This window comes from Notamacropus eugenii, chromosome 2 (genome assembly GCF_028372415.1).
Source record: "Notamacropus eugenii isolate mMacEug1 chromosome 2, mMacEug1.pri_v2, whole genome shotgun sequence".
Classification (NCBI taxonomy): Eukaryota; Metazoa; Chordata; class Mammalia; order Diprotodontia; family Macropodidae; genus Notamacropus; species Notamacropus eugenii.
Genome location: NC_092873.1, coordinates 317,010,646 through 317,029,548, shown reverse-complemented (window position 1 = coordinate 317,029,548; position 18,903 = coordinate 317,010,646). Strand labels below are relative to the sequence as shown.

Here is an 18,903-nt window from a genome sequence, read left to right as displayed (position 1 = left end):
TTCCCCTCTTCTTTGCCTCTCTTTTATTTTTTTACTTTAAAGAATACTATTTATTATATGGGATGGCTCTCTGGGATGGAGAAGGATATTGGAGGAAACTAAAATGATATAAATAAATAAGATATAAGTGAAAACTTATTTTTTAAAAAAGAAAAGGCCGCCAGATTTGACAATTAAGAAGACATCACTGGGAATTTTGAAAAGAGCAATGAAGGTGGAGGCCAGACTGCAAAGGGTTGAGAAGTAAGTAAAAGTAGAAGCTGAAACATAAAATGCAGACAGGTTTTTTCTTCTAAGAGCTTGTCTAAAAAAAGGGAGAAGAGATACAGGATGACAGCTTAAGATGATAATAGAATGCAGTGAATTTTTTTAAGGATGGGGAGACTTGGGATTGTTGGTAAGCAGCAGAGAAGGATGCGACAGGGAGGGACTGAAGACTGAAGGGATGATATGGGCAATCTGCTGGCGAATGGGAGGGGGGATAAGATTGAAGGTACATGTACAGGGTTGGCCATGGTGAAGACAATGATTACTTCTTCCTCAGAGAGTGAAGTAAAGGAGAGAAGGGGGGTTGTGTCAAAGGGGTTTGAAAAATAGAGGAAAAAAAGGGAGCCCAGAAAATATACTCTACTGTTGGACACTTTATTATTCTAGAAGTCAAGCGAGAAAAAAGTTTTAAGGATGGGACAATTGACAGTGTCTAACATAGCAGAGATACCAAAGTAAAACATATATGAGAAAAGGTCATTGGATTTGGCAACAAGGGGAACAGAATTAGAACAGAATTGAGTGGTGCAAAATAAAAGCCAGGCCAAAAATGGTTAAATAATAAATAGATAATGAGCAAAAAGAAAAAGTAGATTTATTCTGGAAGAGTGACCAATGATAGAAAAGAAACAGGATCACTCTATTTTCTTCCTTTAATCACAAAACACTTCTATATTCTCTTCTGTGTCATAAGCCAGCACATCAAGAGTGATAGAATGCCGGGACTAGAGAGGACCTCAAAAATTGAGTCCTAGTTTTATTCCCTTGATTTTGTAGATGGAAAAACTGAGGGCGATAGTAGTCAACAATACCAGTATTCCACTGAGCTTTCCCAGAGAGTGTTCTACTCACTTCAGCTCTCTTTAGAGTCAGGTTTGCAGAGTCATAACCTGTTGTTATGGTATTAGACAAAGATAACAATGCCCACACAGGACAAATGAAAAAATTTAAAGTTAATGCAGGCCTCTCTCCCATTGGTGCACAAACATATACACTAACCTCTCACCAGAAACATTTCAAGTGTTTTATAAATGACCAAGGTTTTGCTTCCCTATAGATGGCAGGGCTAAAATGCAGTAGACTAATAGGAAGGAACCTTACAAAGGATCTCAGATGAACAATACTGGGGGACTGGGCTTACCAAGGAGAAATGACCAGAGGTGGAAAGTTAAACAGCACAGCAGAGGGATCAAAATCCCACTCAGAGAGAGCAAAATTCCCAAGTGGGGCCTGACCTCAATTAAAATGTAATTGTGAAATGTCTAACAAAGCTTTTAAAAATACAATATAAAAAAGATAATGTTAATTTGGGGTTTTCTAAGTTAGTATGCTGTGCAGAGCCATTTGTGTTTAAGTTTGACACCATTGGTTAACAGTGTCTGTCACGTAGTAAGTACTGATTTGTTGTGATTAAGGGAGTGAAGTCCTATAAAAGCGTACATTCTCACATGAATACACATGTACATGCATGCCATGGAATGAAGACCATCAGTTCTTTAAATATCAGACCAAACAACATCAAAAAGTTGAATCAGTTTTTAAAATAACAGTGCTAGGACATGGGTATAATGAGCATCATAAAATCCCTTTGGGCAAAATGGAGAGGCATTCACTCAATAGTATTAGAATTAGAAGAGCGAGCTGCTTCAGTGATGTTACTCCCAAAGCAGCCAGACACAAGAAGCATTTACTGAGTGCCTCCTATAGGCCAGGCACTCTGTTAAGCACTAGAGATTTCCAAGACAAAAGTAAAACCATCATTATTTTCCAAGTAACTTACATTACACTTCGGGACACAACACAAAGGTAAATTAAAAAAAAAGATCTATTTGACCCACCTCAACTTGGAGCAAGTTCTCTAGGTAAGTAGTCTAGTAATCTAACTTTGCTCCTGACCTGTTCAGCATCTTTATCAATGGCTTTAATGTAAACATAGATGGCATGACTGTCAAATTAAAGATGATACAAAAGGTGGGAAGGATAAACAGGATTAGGATTCAGAAAGATCCCGACAGGCTAAAATCAGTCAATAAATAATCAATCAGCAAGCATTTCTTAGCTATCTACTATATGCCAGTCATTATAATAGGTTCTGGGGATACACATTTTTTAAAAAGGAAACAATATCTACACACAAGAGGCTTACATTGTATAGGAGATGAGTATGCAAATATGTATGTGTATGTGTGTGTGTGTGTGTGTGTGTGTGTGTGTGTGCGCTCGCCCTTCCTTGCCAAAGAAGACTATGCCATCAGAGAAATAATGACATGACTTGCACTTGACTTTGTTTTTGAGTGAGGAAGGGCTGTGCAGGTCACCAGCCTCACTTCTCCTCCAGAGCCATCTGAATCCAGAGACCAGATATTCATCAGGATGACTGGAGACGACCCAGGATGAGGCAATGGGGGTTAAGTGACTTGCCCAAGGTCACACAGCTAGTGAGTGTCAAGTGTCTGAGGGGAGATTTGAACTCAGGTCCTCCTGACTCCTGCACTGACGCTCTATCCACTGCACCACCTAGCTGCCCCATGCAAATATGCAAACACAGAATAAATATAACCAGAACAAAAAAATAAATAAATAAAATAGTTAAATACAATGTAAATTAAGAGGAAGGGTGCTGGCAGTTGGGGAAAATCAGGAAAGACTTTATGCAAAAGATGATACTTAAGCTGCATCTCAAGGAAAGAGAGGGATTCTAAGAGGTAGAGAAGAGAAAGATTTGAATTCCAGGCATGGGGTATGGCCAATGCACAAACTACAATGAATGGACTTAAAATTTAACAGGAAGAATCAGTGTGGCACAGTGGATAGAGACAGTTGTCCTGGAAGTCAGGGAAGATCTGCATTATAAAGTTCTAGCCCTGATAGAAACTAGCTGTATGACTCTGGTTTACTTAACATTACAGTTCCCTAGACCAGTATCCAAAAGGATATGTTGAAGAGCTATATTGGTAAGAGGAGTTTCCTTTCATAAACAAAATCAGAGGACTTTACAAAAATATGCATATGCCATTTTGCATTTGGGTTCATAATATACATTGCTCTATATTTGAGCTCAATAATCAACTCGTAAATACGTAAGTACAGGATACAGCAAGTGTGGGTCATATAATAGTTGCTATATCAAGGTCCCCATGAGCCAAAGCAGAAAAAAAAAACCCTTGGGTTACCCTATGTTACACTGAGAGAAGGTATGTTGTCTATGGCCAGGTACAATAGAGTCCCAGTACACTCTGCCATGGTCATAGCATTTTTGTGTTTAGTTCTAAGCACCACAACTTAGTACAGACAGAAAAGCTAGAGACAAGTTCAGAAGATCAGGACAATGAGGATTGGGGATGGTGTCCTATGAGGACCAGTTAAAAAACTGGGGATGGAAAATACTTGGAAAGGAAACAACTTGAATGTAGAACAAGGACTGGATTTGTTCTTGGGGCCACCAGGCAGAAGTGAAGACAAGGATGAAAGGTTCAAAGAGGCGGACTTGATAGAAGCAAAAACTTCCCAATTTCAGAACTGCCTAAGAGTGGAATAGGTTTGCTTAGGAGATACTGGATTCCTTCTAAATAAAAGTCTTTTAGCAGAGGCTGGGTGATCATTTGCCGGTGATATCAAGGGAATTCTTTTTTCAGGTATGGGAGGGACTATGCAGTTTTTGAGATTCCTTCCCACTCAAAGAGACAAAGTGAATTCTTTCAAAGTCACACAGCTAGCTCAAGACAGAACAAGAACTTCCTCATTCCTGTTTCCATATTCTTTCCATTTATCTTAGAATCCTTGAGTCTTCTGGCTTGAAAGATCCTCAGAGGTCTCATTTGCTTGAAAACCTATAGGGATGGGGGAATTATGATGAAGCCCAATCCATTTTCAGACAGCTCTAACAGTTAGGCATGAGGATTCAAAGACAAAAAGGAAACTTTCTCTGTCCTCAAGAATCATATATTATATTGGGTGAAATAACATGCACAGAAAAGTGAATACAAAATATATGCAAATCAATACAAAATAATTTGGGGGAAGCATTAACAATTGAGGGAACCAGGAAAGGCTTCCTCATTCTGTGATAATTAGGAACACTGAATGTTTATATGACGGGAAACAGCGCAGAACAGTGGAAAGAGTGCTGACTTAGAATCAGAGGAGCCAAATTAATAAAATTCTTTGTCTGCTAGCTACAACCAGTGTGACCTTTGGCAAGTTACTTGACTTTTCTGGGCCTTGGTTTCCTCAACTCAAGGGATTGACTACATGACTTCAAAGGTCCCTTCCACCTCTAAATCTATGATCCTACGACAGGGACGTAGGGTTTGTTTTCTTGCATGATAGATTATATAGCTGCATTCTTTAAAAGAAGAAAAAAACAAGGCTGGCCTTGGTGTGGAGTAGGTATTTCATATTCAATGTCACCTTTTTGAAAAGCTTAAGGTGCTCATTAATAGCTATTGCTCTGCACCCCTAATCTGTCCATGTAATGCAGTAGAAAGTGAAACTTTCCATTTATAAATAATACTTTTAAATTATTGCGAGTGTTGATTTTCACAAGGCTGTAGAAATGAAAGAGCCTAAGCTATTTTGGACTACGGAAATAAGTCCTAATTTCATCAGAGCACTATAACAAAAGAATAGCCCAGACTGATGAATTCCTAAAGACAGCCAGTGCACCCGTCAAGCAGATTCAGACACAAAGGCATCATGTTGCTCTTTAGGCACACGTCAAACATCTCTATCAAGTCATCATTTACTTCCAAGGCTGGGAAGAAATTCTGGGCAAGAAAGCTATTTTGGATCTCAAAGGACAATCAGGAAATGTGAAAATAGCAGCATTTGGGGGCATTTGGGATAGGGAGGGGAAAGAACTAGCCTTGTGTGATTGAAAGGGGAAAACAACACAGAATCAGAAGCATGTGGTTATTAAATATCTTCCAGCAAATAGTGTAGCACGAAGCAGGGGAAAGAGACTCATGTGACCTCCATTCTAGTCTTGGTTTTGCCAATAAGCTGTCTGATTTGGGGTAAATAACTTCACTTTTCAAGATCTGTTTTCTTGACTGTAAAAAACAGCCACTCAACTTGAATCTCTAGGGTACCTTCCAGCTTGACATCTTAGGATTCATTAATTCAAGTGTCTGATGTTCTTTGAGCCAGTATTGTCTATTTGAAGGAATGCTAATGATTTTCCTTCCCTTGGATCACAGGATTTTAAGTTAGAAAGGACCTTAGAGATCATACAGTCCTCCCCCTTCTTCTGTAGATAAGGAAACTGAGGTCCAAAGAAAAGACATTTTTTACTTGTTCAACGCCACCCAAGTATTAAGTATCAACAATTCCATTAAGTCCCTTCCATTTCAGCCCATATCTGTGGCGAAGTGAAGGTCTGGATATCTGTGGGACATCTGAATTGCTGCTGATAGAGGATTTGGTGTATGTTTGTACAATAATGAGAGAGAGACAGCTCCACAGTCTTGAAATGGCACCATGTTTATTTGGTGGAGGAGGCAGGTTATATGTTAATTTTTTACATTGCCTTCACTTCTGAATGTAATCTTTCTCCCTTACTAAGACCATTCCTTGTAACAAAAGTGAAAAAAAATTTAAAATGATCACATTTTGCTGGGATTGCTACGTATGGTATATTATTATAATAAATGGTTATGTTGAAGAATAACATGAGCTGCTCCTTTCCTGGGTGCCCTTACCATCAACAAGGAAAAGCAGGTGGGTCACTGTGCTCTTTCCCCCTACACTTTCTTTGCAACTTCTTTGCCCATCATAGCACCTCTTGGTGTTCATTTTCACCTGATTTCTGTCATATAAAAGTGTTAGAGGAGAAAAGACAATGTGATTGGACCTCCCACCTCCTCAAGACAGCTCTGCATATAGAGAACAGTAAGATCATCTTTATAAATAGTTTTCAAGCTTTTTCCTATATCTGTTTTTTATGCTAAGCTTTGCAGCTGTCTTCTTCAGCTGAAGATGAAAAGTTTCAATTTCTGGTCTATTTCTTTTTTGCTTTCATAGAATGAACTCCATTTATGTCATCTCTTCTATACCCTTATCTGTCAGGCACACTGCAATAGTCTTCATCTTGAATAGTTTGGTGGGCAGAGGTTCTGATAATAAGTTTTTCTGTAACCTTGCCTGAACTTTCAGAGGTCTATTCATTGAATGGGTGTATCTCACTCAAAGTGACAATGTGATAAGACCTTAGCCTAATATGGCCAGGGTTTCACATTGCATCCTGGGCCATCTCCAGTCATCCTGATGAACAGACCCAGATGGCTCTGGAGGAGAAAGTGAGGCTGGTGACCTTGCATAGTCCTCCCTCCCTCAAATCAATGTCAATTACAAGTCATGTCATCATCTTGATGGCATGGCCCTCTTTGAGAACAAAGGACAAACACAAACAGGCTATCCCCAATTCACAGAATGCACTCCCTTCTAATCTCTGCTTCATAGAAGCCCTAGTTTCCATGAAAGCTCATCTTAAACACTATAATCAATATGAGGTGTTTCTTGATCCCCCCTCACTGATATTGTTCCCCTGAATTATTTTTTACATATTCAGTATTTATGCGTATGCATCAATTTGTTGGTAGAATGTAAGTCTTTGAGGGCAGAGACCATTTAAATTTTGTCTTTGTTCAGTGCCAAATACAATGCCCAGCACATAGTAGTCTTAACAAATACCTGCTGAGCAATTGATTAAATCACCCCCAGTCACCACTAACAGACTTGTTACAGCAAGTAAGAAATATTTAAAAGGCCAAGCCAATTCACTTTATATGCAGAGATCCTACTATTATCTTGCATTCAAAGTCAATGTCAGCAGTAGGTCTGTGTCACAACTTGCTATTTCCTGCCCATTTGCATAGTGGCATGTAGGAAGAAAACAGTTCCTACTTCTAAGTCAATTTTCTCCAAGATGTACAAACTAAAATGAATTATCTATTGTATGGTGCTCACAGACAAACACCCTGACCGAGTCTAATCACTTTATGAGGAAGGGGGTCAATAAAGTGGGTTATTTGCATACTTCCCTTAATGTTTAAGACTGTTCACAGTGCTTCCCAGATTCTATTTCCAACTAAAATATGAAGAGGTGGAGACACACACACACACACACACAGAAGGTCGTGGAGCTATAAGCATGGCACTATACTAATGCACAGTTGTGGGAGTGGAGAGAAAAGTAACAAAGGGGTTCAATCTCGATCTCCAGTAATCCTATATGGGACCGTAGGAAAGAAACATCCTCTCATGGCCATCAGGCAACTCTTTAAAACTGTAGAATGTGAGTTATAGATGTGAATTCGGAAGAGGGAAAATCCCTCTTCAGTAATGCAACCATAGGTCAAGACCCCAAAAAGTCTTATTATTCATATATTTATAATAATAATTTATCTTTACTAATAAATATTAAGAGGAGCTAGGTGGCACAGTAGAGAGATTGCTGCACCTGGAGTCAGGAAGACATCTTCCTGAGTTCAAATTTGGCCTCAGACACTTACTAGTTGAGTGATCCTGGGCAAGTCACTTAACCCTGTTTACTTGAGTTTCCTCATCTGTAAAATGACCTGGAGAAGGAAATGGCAAATCACTTCAGCATCTTTGCCAAGAAAATCTCAAATGAGGTCACAAAGAGTCAGACATACTGAACAACAAAAATATTGTTACTGATATTCAAAGGGCGCAGTTCAGTTCCAAAAGTCTATACACTACAGTTCTGGAAAACTTAGGCTTTCTTGTTTTTTTAAATTTTAGAAACATATTCTGCATTCTCCATTGCCAATAAAGTGGACATTTGAGGGGAAAAACATTTTCCTTAAAACAATCTAATGAGATATTACAAGGATTATTATCTTCATTTTACACATGAGGGCTGCTTGAGGAAGTCACTTTTTAAACTTCAGAATCCAATGAGATTCTATAAACTTAACCATAATTAGAATATATTAGGCATATTATTCTGGGGGAAATACCATTTCTGAGGTTTAGTATGTTGTTATAGTAGCAACAGCAAAGCATTTATTGGCCTCATGTTGTAGCTATGCTATGGTAGTTGCTGTAGACACAAAGAATTAAAAGTATAAGGTCACTATAGGAACTTAAAATCTTAATTATGGAATCAGAACAAATGCATTAAGAAAAATCACCATGCTAAACGGCCACTAACACTTTGTACATGTCATGGGAGATTGGCCAGAGAGGGCTGAATCTTGGGAACACGGTGAACATGGTGAGAATGCATCTGGAACTATCTGGTGATATGCAAGCAATGTTTTCATGGTCACAGAGCTACTAGGTCACAGAGCTACTCCAAGGCCACTGCACTTTCCACTATGTTGCATGTTTGATTTACAAATGGTTCTCACAGGTCATCCAATCTAACCTCTCACTTCATATAGGATTTTCCTCTATACTTACATTTTATCATCTAGCCTCTGAACAAATTTAGTAACAGGGGAACTTGTCTCAAAAGGCAAAACATAAATACAGTTTGTATATGAACAACTCTAATTGTTAGGAAATTCTTCTTTATGTAATCTGTGATCCAGAATTCCAAACTCAGGGCTTATGTGAACCAGGTTCAATCTTCAAGTCATCAGTAAACATTATTTGTAATGAGGATAAGCAAAAACCTTCCAAAAATATCAGGAGTGAAACAAGGAGGCCCATTATCACCAATATTATTCAATATTGTATTAGAAATGTCAACAGTAGCAATAAGAGAAGGAAAAGAAATTGAAGGAACCTGAATGGACACTGAGGTAAGAAAACCATCTTTTCTTTTAAAGACAGTATGATGACATGCTTGGAAAATCTTAGAGATTCCATTAAAAAGCTGGTTGAAACTATTAATAATGTTAGTAAAGTAGCAGAATATAAAATCAACCTATCATCAGCATTTTTAATATGTCACCAACAAAATCCTACAAAAAGAGATAGTAAGAAATAGTCCATTTAAAATAACTGTAGACATCATAAATTCCTTGGAATATATCTGCCAAGACAAACCCTGGAACTATATGAACATAATTACATAGCACTTCTTATACAAATAAAGTCAGATCTAAATAATTGGAGAAATATTCATAGTTCATGGGTGGGCAGAGCCAATATCATAAAATGACGATTCTACCTAACCTAATCTACTTATTCAATGCTATCCAAATTGAATTACCAAAAAATTATTTTATTGAGGTAGTAACAAAATTCATCAGGAAAAACAAAAGAATATCAAAGGAATTAAGAGTGAAATTAGCAGAAACAACAGAAGTTGTATACAGTAAGAACAATACTGTTTGAGGAATAACTGTGAAGGAATAAGTTATTCTGAGTATAATAAATATGCAAATCAACCACAAAGGACCTTGAAGGAAGATTCTATCCACCTCCAGAGAAAGAGCTGATTAAACTGAAGTATGTATAGTATGATTTTACATACATATATACATACATATTTGTGTTAAATAGTGGCCTCTCTCATGTGGACTGGGAAGGCAGAGAGGGAAACAGTTTGAAACTTAAAACTTAATAAAAAATAATTTTGAAAAAAGACTTTGAACTGTATGAAGACACAGTTTCAGAGCAGTTAACTGTTTTACTTAAGCTCATACAGTTTGATCTAAGTGGCAGAGCTATATGATTCAATACCAGGTGTTCATACTCTAAATCCAAATGGGATACTCTGAAACTGTAGTTCTACCATATACCAAACTCTGAGTCAGAACACCTGAGTTTGTGATCCAGTTCTATCACTTACTAGTTTTGTGACTTTATTAAATTTACCTTAACTTGTCCTAATTTACTTGTCTAATTTTCTTAACTATAAAAGAAGGATAATGATACCTGTAATGCATCCACGCAGTTGTTGGGAGGATTAAATAGGATGACATATGTGAAAACACTTTGAAATTATGTTACATAAATGTGAACTACTGTTATTATGATGCATTATGGGGAACTCAAATCAGTCAGATCACTGACTTACTATATGTGTGACCTTGGACAGATTACTCAACTTCATGTGGCCTGTTTTCTACTTAGAAAAACAAGGATGTTTGACCAAATGGCTTCTAATGCCTATTCCAACAATAAATCTATGATCTCACAATTCTATGATTTTAAGTAGTTACATAACATACTTATTTTGTTAATAACATAACCATCTCTAGATAAGTAATTGACAACAATATTCTTTAGAACTTTTCATTCCTTTAACAACTGTTAAAATTGTGATAGTAAAACACACACACACACACACACACAAGCCTATGATAGTCAAAATACTTTTCTTACTCCTAACAACTTCATTTGAGGGATAGTACAATATGGTAGAAATTGTATTGGAACAGAATTACAGACACTTGGGCTCTAATTGTACATCCAATGTAAGTACAGGTAGCTGAATTCAGCTCTTTAAGTTTGGGGCAGCTAAGTGGGACAATGGATAGAGTGCCAGGCCTAGAATCAGGAAGACTGATCTTTCTGAGTTCAAATCTGGCCTCCACCACTTACTAGCTTGTCCCTGTGCAAGTCACTTTACCATTGCCTCAGTTTCCTCATCTGTAAAATGAGCTACAGAAGGACCACTTCACTATCTTTGCCGAGAAAACCCCAAATGAAATCAGGAAGAACTGGATACGACTGAAAAACAATTCAACACTCTTAAGTCCCAGTTGCCTTCTCTGAAAAATAAGGCTGGATGAAATGATCTCCCAAGTCTCTTTCCAACATTCTAGGTTCAAGATCATCTTACATGCCTCCTTTGAAACATATGCCATTATTGTCAGTACCTACTGAAAAAAAAAAATAGCCTCTGAGAATACACAGAGAAGATCACGACAAGGGTCCACCGCCTCCTTCAGATAAAAAACATTACAACTGAGAAAATATTGATGTGCCAAGAGAAAAATACAACTAAGCCAGATACACATAAGCAAATGCCTTGTGTACATTTAGTCCAACACTCCAATTACCATAACTCTTTTTTTTAGGATACTAAAATAAGAAATGGGTATGAGCATGAAATGGAAAGCCTATTAAAGTAAAAGAATGTGCTGAATAAAAACATTTGTGAAGCTCTCACATTTGTTGAACACAGATGGACCAGAAGAAAATAGATTAATACCTAAGGTGTGGAAGTCTCTCAGACTAGCTTTTATTAACTCAGAATTGCTAGCGCTATACTTCTTTGTGGGAGTTTGGGGTGTATCCAATTATTTAGTAACAAATAAAAGCTCCTGAAAAGCTGTTAAAAGGGTTTTACTGGAAAAAATTACCCCGAAACTCACATTAATTCCTTGTGTAATAAAATAGGCTAAATGAGAATCACCTAGTTTAAAGAAAAATTAAAACAAGAAATCAAGTAAAAACACCAATTGTCAGCATATGGGCCCAAAAGATAAAATGCTTCTGTAGGGCTACATTTGTAAAAAAAAAAAAAAAAATTATAATAATTCACCCACATGGCCTCTTGCCATGAGAGCTTAGTATGGTCTTATTTTACTGTGCTTTTCTTCTTTTAGGTGAAAGTGCTCTATGCTTTTATTTCCATGAACTGCCATGATTTTTCTGATTATTTTAATGTTTCTAAGATGTAATATGTTCAATCAATCATGCCATAAATTTTGAAAGCTTAGTTCCCTCATCTGCTTAAATCTCAGCTCTACTATCTAGTACTACTGTGTGACCTCAGCAAAAGTACTTGCCCTAAACCCTCTCGTCTTCCAAACTGTCTAATGACACTATGACCATGCTGGACTTCTCATCCTCACTCCTCACATCCAATCACTTGCCAGATGTTGCCATTTCTACCTCCACATCTCTTGCATTCAATGTATCTCTCTACTCACACAACTGCCACAACAGTTCAGGCTCTCATTACTTTTTTTCAACAGCCTCCTAACTGGTTTTTCTACTTTCAAGTGTCTCTCCACTTATGAATTTTACCATGTAACTCCCCTACTTAATTGACCCCAATGGTCTCTGGGATTGAATATAACTTTGAAATGCTTAGCTTTGAAAGCCTTTTGTATCCCTGTCTCAACCTATTTTTCAAGACTCAGTAGCTACTGTTGACTTCATTTTTGTAACATCACTCAAATACACCCTTTTTTCTCTACTTGCAAAATAGCCTGATGGTTAGTCTGCTGCCATGAGTCTTTCTTCACTCCAGTCCAGGGGCAAAAGTAACTTTGTAAAGTTCATATCTGACCGTGTCATCTCCTATGCAGTAACTCAAGTGGCTCCAGATCACCTCCAAGATAAAACATACAATTCTCTATTTAGAATTCAAAGTGCCTCATATCCTATGCCTCTCCCCATACACATTCTGCCATCTTTCCTATCTTCTGACACTTTACTCTGATCCAGTAACACCAGTCTCTTGGTTGTTACATAAACAAGACATAACATCTCTCGCTTCCAGGAATTTTCTGTCTGTGCCCTATGTCGATGTCCTTATCTCCACCTCCTGGCTTCCTTCAAATCCAAAATAAAATTTCATTTTCTACAGGAAGTGTTTCCCAATCCTTCTTAATTCCAATTACTTCTCTCTATTAATTCTTTATCCTGTATATACGTATTTGTATCTATTTATTTGCTTGTCTATTCCCATTAGAATGTGAACTCTTCAAAAGCAGGGAAGATCTTTTTGACTCTTGTATCCACAGTACCTAGGCGATGAGATTCTGGAATAACATAACATTCAACACCCCAAGAAACTGGCACTAGTACCAGCCCAGACATTCTCTTCAGAAGTGTGCAGAGCCTAACCTAACATTAAGTCCACAGTCAAAAAGTAGGCAGGAAGGATAAGCAAATTTTAAAAAGAATTCCACCACAACAAACTATTATGGTGACAGGGACATTCAAAACACAAACCCCCAAAGAACTAGCCCCAAAGTATCTATAAGCAAATCCTTAAAGAAAACAGCTTGGGTACAAATTCAGTTGGAATATCTGAAAGAGATGAAGCAAGAGTTTAAAAAGTTTTAGTAAATGAAATGAGAATGCTAGAGAGAGAAAAAGTAGGAAAAAAAAGAGAGCTACAAAGACAAAAAATTGGAAGGGAATTAACAGCTTAGCAGAAAAAGTACAAAATCCTGCTTGTCATAATGTAACAGTATGAAGGAATGTTCAAGTAGCCTTAGAGGATGGTGAAGGTATTTGGATTCTTTCCCAAATGAAAATAAACTATTTCTGACTAGTCAGCCACAGGAATAGAGAAAAAAGCAAGATGGTTAGCTCCATGCCATTCTTCTTGGACCTGGGCTATCTAGTCTAAAACACTGATGACAAGACAAGTAGCATTTACTTAAGTGGAAAAGAAAGGAGAGGATATTCCAAGAAGGAGAGAAAATATAGTAATCCTTTAAGCCTCAGAGGTCTGTCATAACTTGTTATGTGCTTATTTTTAAGAAACTTTTTATTTGTATAGCCCATAGGTCCCCTATTCCCCCCTCCTTTTTTTATTAGAAAACCCAGAACTCCTTTTTACAGAGTGAAATCTTCAAGCCTCCTAAAAGCTAGGCTTTAGAAGAGGTCAAGAAAAATAACAGATATTAAAGAGAGGGACAGAGAGCACCACCAGCTATCATCTCATATTGGAACAAACTACAGGGCTGCCTTGCCCTTGGGGTCTCAAATATTTCCGTAGATAATAAATGGTACGAATATTGCAGCCTAGTATCAGTTGGGATATGAGTATAGGAGGAAATTGGGTGTTAGGGGTGCAAGAGGCATATCGATATAGGCTTGCGCATCGGAAAAAGCTTCACAAAGGCAGAGGTCTGAATGCTGACCCTACAGGCAGTAGGATTTGGAAAGGGGCAAAAGTTTAAATGAGCTTCTTTGGCAGGTACATTCATAACCTTTGCACAAAAAACAAACACAAACAAGAAACAACTTTCTGTCCCTTTATATCAGTCCTTCTATTCCTTTCATCCTATTGCTTCCTTTTGTTAAATTTATTTGTCTTTCTCCCAGTTGAGGTTATAACCTATCATACCTACAGTGCTATAACCTAGCACTGCATAGTCTTCAAATTGGAGCCCACATCAGTCTCCTATTATAATCCTTACTCTAAAAGTGTTCTCAGAATCACAAGTGTGGCTTGGATAGAAATCTACCACTTAGCATGCATTTCAGGGGTAACCAGTCTATTTAGTGGAAACTTAAGAGGTTAGAGAATTAAAGATGTGGGAACTCTTGGAAGTAGGGATATGATGTTCTCTGGAGCTGTACTCACCATTGGTGGTTGTGTTGACATAGTATCGGCGGCCCTGAGGAGACAAGTAGCTTTGCCAGCCAGGTGGCAATAAGGAAGTCTGACTTTCTTCTGTAGGCTGGGGGGGAACCATTCCAGGCTTCTGTTAGGGTATGGGGAGGCAGGGGAAAAGAGAGAAAGAGAAAGAGGTTACCACACAATTTTTTTTTTCAGTTGTCATAATCTGTAGGGTTCAGAAAGAATGACAGTCATTTGGGTCATAGTTCCTAAATCGTGTTGGGAAGTTTTAACATTTTCAGGCACATGCATGGATGGTATGGCATGATGTTGACACCTGTGTCATTGTCACTTTTTGGTCTGACATAAAAACTAAGACAAAATAGTCATTCAATATGCATTAACATAGTAGCAGTAGAGGCAGGTAGTTGGATTGTTGTTTTGTGTTTGTCCTCTCTTGAAGAGGACCATGACATTAAGAGGATGACATGACTTACAGTTGACTTTGATTCGAGTGAGGGAGGGCTGTGCAAGGTCACCAATCTCACTTTCTTCTCCAGAGCCATCTGGGTCCAGGGGCCTGATATTCATCAGGACAACTGGAGGTGGCCCAGGATGCAATGTGAGACCCTGGCCCTTTCAGGCTGAAGTCTTATAACAATCTTACTTTGAGTGAGATACACCCATTCAATGAATAGGCTTGAGCGGAGTATATTTAGTGAAAACCCCCTCAAGGAGTAGAATAGGTATATTTAGTGAAGACCCTTCAGAGGCCCCTTGTGTCAGCCCGTTTGTCTCACCTAGCCCTGAGAAACCGAACAATAGGGATTTTTTTTTTCTTAGAGATTTTATTTTTCTTAAAATTCTTTTTGTGCTAGATAGTCCTTGGCAAAGACTGCTTTTTGCTTATTCCCAGATTGCCTTTATTCACTCCCTTATCTCCTTTCCTAGACAATTACTCTATGTTACATGACAGTCCTTGAACAGGAGTTGCTCACTCCCATATCCCCCCCCCCCCACCTTTTTCTAAAAATTACTCTTGCACATTTATTCTTTGTTGCTAGGGTAGATTTTCTATGGATAGATTGTACCCTCAAGGTGCAGCCAACGGGCTAAGAGGAAGGGGGTTAGGTTGGGGGTATTGTGGTCAGGGTCTATAAAAACTGCTGTGCAGGGCACACCAAATGCCCAAGTTCCACTTAATGGCTGGCTTAGAGTGGTTATCAATAGTAACAGTTTCTCTTTCCCTCCCAGCTTTATTTAGTTATTTTTTTTCTTTTGCTCATTAAAAGGGCCATTCCCTGACTACTACTTAATGAGGCCTACTTACTTAATGGGCATTACCTCCCTCTAAGTGAATACCTGAAAAGGTTGAGGTCTCCCACTGCATCCTGGGCCATCTCCAGTCATCTTGATAAATATCTGGTCACTGGATCCAGATGGCTCAGGAGTAGAAAGTGAGGCTGATGACCCTGCACAGCCCTCCCTCACTCACAACAAAGTCCAGTGCAAGTCATGTCATCATTTCTCTGATGTCATGGTCTTCTTCAAAAATGAAGGACGAACAACAACTCTCCCAACCATTTATTTCATCTCTGTTCTTCTTACATACCATTATCAAGTTCCATACTCTTCTTCCTCTTTTCTACATGAGTATATTCCTTTCACTTGCTCCTCTCTCTCTTAAAATCATCAGGACAATACCATTCTTTCCCTAAGCTCTTAATTTTTCTTATTTTAATTTTAATCCCTCGATACCTGTTGAACCCATAAAGGTTCCAAAGGGACACTTGTATCTTTCTCTGCTTATTAGAAGGTAGCACTACATGCACAACACAACCCTTTCTCATTGTTCAAACAGATTTAGTTTTTTAGGTTTCCTTTGACACATCTTCTCCATCTCCCCAACCCCCACACTCATAGAAAAAAGATCTGGCCTTTTCACTGAAATGTGTGAAAGTCTATTTCATTAAAGCCCAGTTTTCCCACTTAAGACTACACTCAACTTTGCAATGTAAATTATTGTTGGTTCTAAATCCACATTTTTGACTGTTGGGACACTGTATTCCAAGTTCTCTCATTGGTCATAGAAGCCATCACAGGTCTTATTGATATTAACTGTAGTTCCTTTGTATTTGAACTCCTTTCTCAATGCTTGTTGATTTTTAATTCATTTTATTTTGACACAGAAGGTCTGGATTTTGGCTCTTACAATCCCGGGATTTTTTCCTTTGTGGTTTCTATTTTATCAATTCTTTGATTGTTCTAATATTTTTGCTTTCTCAAGGGGTAATTTTCTGTTTGGTCTATCCTAATTTTCAAGGAGTCTGTTTACTTTGGTAAGAATTTTCTGTTATAAATAATTTACTTTTCTTTCAATTCTTTCCTCCAATGATTGTATTTCATTTTTTATATCTTGCTCAATTTCTCCTAGGTATTCCTATATTCCTTGTGGAAAATCCATTTTTTTCTTTGATTTTCTGTAGTTGTTAAGATATTACTTTCCCTTTATGAATTAGATTGGGGGAAGGGGGCATCTCTGGATCTATGATGATCCTTTATAATAATGGTGTTTATTCAACTCTCCAGCCTTTGTTTCTAAATTGTGGTTTTCTGTTCTGGCCAAGCTGCCCCCTTGATGTGCTTTCAGTTAGCCTTATCTGTCCTCAGCTTAGATCCCCTGAATTCCTGTGATGGCTTCCATTTCCCAGGCTTAGCTCCCCCTCATCTCCATTCCTACTTCACTGGTTACTCCTCCATAGTCCACACCTATGGGACTTGATTGTGCATAACAACTGAAAAGTAAGCCATGAGGACCTGCCAGAAAATTGAGATGCATACTGTATTATAAGCAGCCACCAGTATGAGGAACCTCTCCAAGGATCTGCAGCCCTGATGGTAAGAGACTCGCAGAGGGCTAGACTGATCCCATTGCCCCTCTAACTTTCTGGCAAAGCTGCTTATTCCCTCTCTAATCCAGTCAAAGTAGCCACACATGCAAGCAAACTTGTTCTTTACTTTAAAATTGGAATTTCAATAACAACCATAAAAACTCTGTTAACCAGCAGAATTTCTAACTCGTGTCATTTTATTTAGTACTATTTTGCCTAGATAAAGGGAAAGGAGAGAGGTTTTCTTTCTTTAGAGATTAAATATTTGGTCTATGGGCCTGAGTCATTGGGGAAAAGTAAAAGGCCTAGGAATGAAATACAGGAAAGAATTTTAAAAAACTCAGATACAAATACAAACAAACAAATAAGTGAATGAATAGCAAAATAAATAAATAGGCCTATATACACAGAGATAGATGGTAACTATAGACCTAACATGAGCTCCAGAAGCTTTCCCTTTTCCTGCAGAATGATATTGGGTTTGAAAGGATGTCATGTCTCTGTGGAGGGAGAGGGATATAAGCTGCTTGGAAGGGGCAAACCATCCCTCCGGCAGCCACACAGAAAGGAGGAGCAAGTTGCTGAAGTCTGAGCATGCCCAGATGGGTGCTGTAACTCAGGAATGACTGACAGCCCAGTCTGTCAAGCTCACCCATGCCACCTGGTGGCTTATTTACAATAATGTAAATACAGCAATACTAAACAATATCCAAACTCAGATTAATTAAAATGACCAGTCTAGAAGACAAATAATAGGAGGAGAAATACCTCAGAAGAGAGGCCGAGGTACTAGGGTTAGAGAATGCTGCATACTCCATCAAAAACTTTCATAAGTGAAACTTGGATTGAGTGCTGGGCCTGGAATTAGGGAGATGTGAGTTCAAATCCAGCCTTAGATACTTAGCAGCTATATGATTCTGGTCAAATCATTTAACCTCTGTTTGCTTTAGCTTCCTGAACTGTCCAAAGGTGATAACAACAGCACCTACACCCAGGGTGTTGTGAGGATCAAATAAAATAATATTTGTATAATACATTTGTATAATATTTGAATAATATTTGTAAAGGGCTTAGCATAGTGCCTGGCACAGAAAAGGCACTATATAAATGCTAGGGATGATGATGATGATGATGATGATGATGATGATGATGAAGAAGAAGATGAAGATGATGATGATGATGAAGATGATGATGATGATGAAGATGATGAAGATGATGATGATGAAGATGATGATGAAGATGATGATGATGATGTCACTTGGGTTTACTTAACTACTTCAACTCCATATAAGGGAAAGTTCAGAGAGGTCAGAATATGATTTAGGTTTAAAAAAAAATAGAGGCTTCACTAAATGAAGACAATCTACCCAAGAGTATGTTGATGTTCTGATAGTTCACCATAAAAAAAAAAGACAAAAACAAGGCAAAGGCCATGGCTGTAAAAGGGAGGAATCCCTTTCTATCCCATGCCCACAGGCAACAGCAGTCAAGGCAAGCATGGAACTGGCAAGAAAC

At 38.1% G+C, this 18,903-nt stretch overlaps 1 protein-coding gene across 11 annotated transcripts in view; it reads right to left on the bottom strand.

Annotated features, from left to right (window-relative positions):
* Nucleotides 1–18,903, bottom strand: part of GAS7 (growth arrest specific 7) — a 282,359-nt gene that overhangs the window by 96,647 nt on the left and 166,809 nt on the right. For all 11 annotated transcript variants that reach the window (XM_072645087.1, XM_072645088.1, XM_072645089.1 and 8 more), the window contains exon 2: nt 14,522–14,642. In XM_072645087.1, the coding sequence (XP_072501188.1) occupies nt 14,522–14,642 (121 nt within the window). The remainder of the gene's footprint in view (nt 1–14,521; nt 14,643–18,903) is intronic.